The sequence below is a fragment of the Helicoverpa zea genome, chromosome 31 (genome assembly GCF_022581195.2).
Source record: "Helicoverpa zea isolate HzStark_Cry1AcR chromosome 31, ilHelZeax1.1, whole genome shotgun sequence".
Lineage (NCBI taxonomy): Eukaryota > Metazoa > Arthropoda > Insecta > Lepidoptera > Noctuidae > Helicoverpa > Helicoverpa zea.
The window spans coordinates 6415559-6419075 of NC_061482.1; the positions used below are offsets into that span (position 1 = coordinate 6415559).

Here is a 3517-nt window from a genome sequence, read left to right on the forward strand (position 1 = left end):
GTGGATCTCTAGTGATTTATGAGCTAATCCGAAAACCCGTTTGCACACTTCTTATATTTGGCAATTTTTGACAATTTATAGCTAAAGCTTACTTCCTGCCATTTTTAGTTGGGCTCGCATCAAACTTATGTGGACAGGTTGAACAGGACATTTGTGCAGGTAGCGGCACTGTGGCTACAAAACATTATCTAAAATCTAAACTGAATAATTATATGCTACAGTTACATAAAGTTATTTATATTCTTTTTTTAAATAGGTTTTAGTTTGATGGCTGACATCTTCATGAAGCCACGTTTCATAGTTCAAAACAAAAAACAAAATGACAAGAATGTGACAGTTTTTCGTGACGTAAAATTCTTATTTTTATGAAAATGATAAAATAAAAAATCCACAAAAAAATATAATTAAAAAATGATAATATTGAAATAAAATATTATAATTTTTTTTTGTCACTGAAGGCACTATAGCTATTGTGCAGTAAAATGGCTTCGGCGTAAGTACTTTCATAGCAATCATCTTTATATTGTGAACTGTGGATTTATAGCCATAAGCTCATTGTCATTGGTGTTTACTGCTGGCATTCGGGCTGTGGCAGATTTGCCGTTCACGCACGCCGAATGCTGAAAGAGTGGGACTGAGAAGACAAATTATCTAGACGCTGCACCACCAATTGTGAATTGAATTGCCACAGCCAATTCTGAAAGCGAAGCGGGGCGATGAAGTTGAGTTTCTCCGCTCAGTGGATACTCCGCCCCTAAGACGACCCACTGACCGATATCATTTAGTGGGCGCAAACAAGATATCTAAATAAATACGGAAATTCTTTGGTTTTAAAAAAGACTTCATCGCTCCGATCTGATTTGGTGGTTTACGGGCTGCTTACGAGGACTAACATGCTGTATAACGTGTTGATGGCTAATGAAAATGAGCCATAACATTGAAGTAATCTTTTGCAAGTTTTTGTAGGTTCTTTACCGCCTGCCAAATAATAATAATCAGCTCTCTAAACATGGGTTTTATTAAGGAGTAACACAGGAAACATATACGTAGGAGGAATTATGTGATGCCTTTGCCTAAAAAACACTGTTGTTCCCCAGGTGTTGTGTATGCCGCGATAACCACCAAAGTGGTGGCCAATCGGCTGGTGGGAAACAAAACTTACCACTGATCTGCTTAGTGCCTCGTGACGACGCGCAAAATACCAAACAGACGGGTGGCAGTGGCCGACCCCCGCCCTCTGCGGGTCCGAGTCGAGAAGATTTGAATGACTTTCATCTTCTGGACGATGAATACATTAAGAAACACTTCAAGCTGTCGCCAAGACCGCTTTATCTTGATCCTTTTAGGTATCTATTATTGAAATCATATCACTGCGGGTACCCGCCCTTCCACTCAAAATTACTGAACTCTATCTACAGTCACAGTAGTTCGAAGGATTACATCATTCTCGATAATATCTTCGGGATATAGCTACAAACGCAGGATAGGTACAGTTAGTTATTCACTTTATAGCAGCGTAAAAGACAGAAGTTGGTGTTCCTCGGCGGGAACGATCCGGTTGATTCCATTTTGCATAACTAAATCCAATTGCATAAGGTGCGCCACCTATCGGTCGCTCTCCTCATTACCCACATTTAGGGTATAAGGCGATTCTCATACTACCCCGCATGATGCAGCGTAGCGCGTGGATGCGTGTTCTTCCGTTGCTTGTTAGGCGATTTTCACACTGCCCCGCACAATGCTGCATATTGCGTGTCAACGCACCTACGCGCAGATCTGGACGCAGGAACGCGCGTAGGTGCGTCGACACGCAATAAGCAGCATGATGCGGGGCAGTGTGAAGATCGCCTAAGTGGTGTAATGTGCACTGCGTGCAACTGGGTTTTCTGATCACTTTATGATTTATGCCTTGACTGTCTAAGATCGTCACGTTATTAATACATCAACACATCCATCCCAATTTTCCGCATGTAATAATAGTTTTATTTGATAAACGCATAACATTTTTTCGTTCTCAACCAGGCGACCTCTAATTACGTTCCCTATGGGTCAAGAAGGATCCTCGAACTTCAATTTGGCACGCAAATATAAAGTGAACCAACAGATTCTAGACGGATTCTTGGACCCAAGCGAAGCCATTTCTGCACCAAGTGTCTTCGTAAGTATCTGTCCACCTCAGGAATTGTACACTAGCCGTATACGACATGCAAGTAAAATTCTTGTAAAACCTATTACAGCTAGCGTCCTCTATTGGTTAAAACAAGAGTTTGCTAGCGCCACCTAACGCAAAGTGTGTAACTAATTGCGAGACCGTTAACATATGATAAGATAGATGGCGTGGCATCACATAAACGTTTTATTTCAGCCTTATGCCAAATCGGAAACAGAGAACAAAAGCAAACCCAGCCAGGAAGATGAAGAACTTATTTATATACTCCAGTTGCCAGATTGGGAATATACATGCCCGGTCCACAACCAAACAGTCAGGACTCCAAGGTTCTTTCCTTGTTTTATTAATTTGTTTGAAAAAGATCCTCGTGACTTTTTAAGTGTTTGATAACTAATCTTTTGGCTTTTTTTTTTCTTTTAAAGATAACATGCCTTTTTTCTTTTATAGATTTATATGGCACTCCTGCAAGAAACAGAAAGTAACTTCTAAAAGCAGCGAACCGACACATGGAGGAGGACCTATGAACAAACCAAAACCTTGGTTGTTGAGTAGACATACAGATTTCGATTTAATGTCTCAATGGTAGAAACACGTTGAGGCCTGCTAACTTGTTAAAATTGAAGTAAAAATAAAACTAGTCTCGTCACGGATTTTATTTTTTATTACCTACATAACTCATTGTTCGGCGGCCCTAGACCTACATTGAGCGTTATTCCAAAAAAAATATATATATTTTGGCACTTAAAATCTTTCTGTCACATTCTCACACTAGGCACTCCCACAGTCTACTTTGCGCAATTCAGTGGCGGATTTACAAACTTGCCGCTAGTAGGCCATTCAATTTTTGCCGCCTCTAATGATTGTGAACTTAATGATATTTCTGTCAGTTACTAGATTATTTTTGCAAGCCTCTATGTACCGAGGAGTTTAATATTAACAAGTTTATATGACAGCGACTTTGAAGCGTAAAACCTCTGTAACTATTAAACGGCTCAATCGATTTTCATCAAACATGTCTAAGAACACTCGCTCGTAAAACACCTGTAGTACAAAAAAAAAAACTAAATTGAAATCGGTTCATTAGTTCGGGTGCTATGATTCAGTGGCGGCGTAGCATCGGGTGGTACCCGGGGCGGACTACCTATTGAGCACCCCCCCAAAAAAAAACGACAAATGTAAAAACTTTTCTGTTCCAAAACTCAATAATTTTGTACCAAAACGAGTAAAAAAAAACCGCCGTAAAGTGAAAAAGTTTTTAGTTTTGGGACACAAAAATACCTACCCAAACAAGAGTGGAAAAAAAGCACTGCAAAGAGAAGAAGCCGCGAGCGTAGCGAGCGCGAAATT

The 3517-nt window shown here is 40.1% G+C and overlaps 1 protein-coding gene across 1 annotated transcript; it reads left to right on the forward strand.

Moving 5' to 3' along the window:
- The first annotated feature begins 482 nt into the window (after positions 1-482).
- LOC124645423 lies at positions 483-2820 on the forward strand. Its single transcript, XM_047185228.1, has 5 exons — positions 483-493; positions 1098-1346; positions 2023-2158; positions 2366-2496; positions 2618-2820. Exons 1-5 carry the CDS (start codon positions 483-485, stop codon positions 2754-2756), a joined length of 666 nt encoding a protein of 221 aa, XP_047041184.1. The 3' UTR covers positions 2757-2820.
- The last annotated feature ends 697 nt before the right edge of the window (positions 2821-3517 follow it).

Excerpts from the sequence above, each read along its gene's own strand:
- LOC124645423 (XM_047185228.1), top strand. Across the intron at positions 1,347-2,022 it reads CTTTATCTTGATCCTTTTAG|GCGACCTCTAATTACGTTCC; the intron begins GTATCTATTATT and ends GTTCTCAACCAG. Across the intron at positions 2,497-2,617 it reads CAAACAGTCAGGACTCCAAG|ATTTATATGGCACTCCTGCA; the intron begins GTTCTTTCCTTG and ends TTTCTTTTATAG.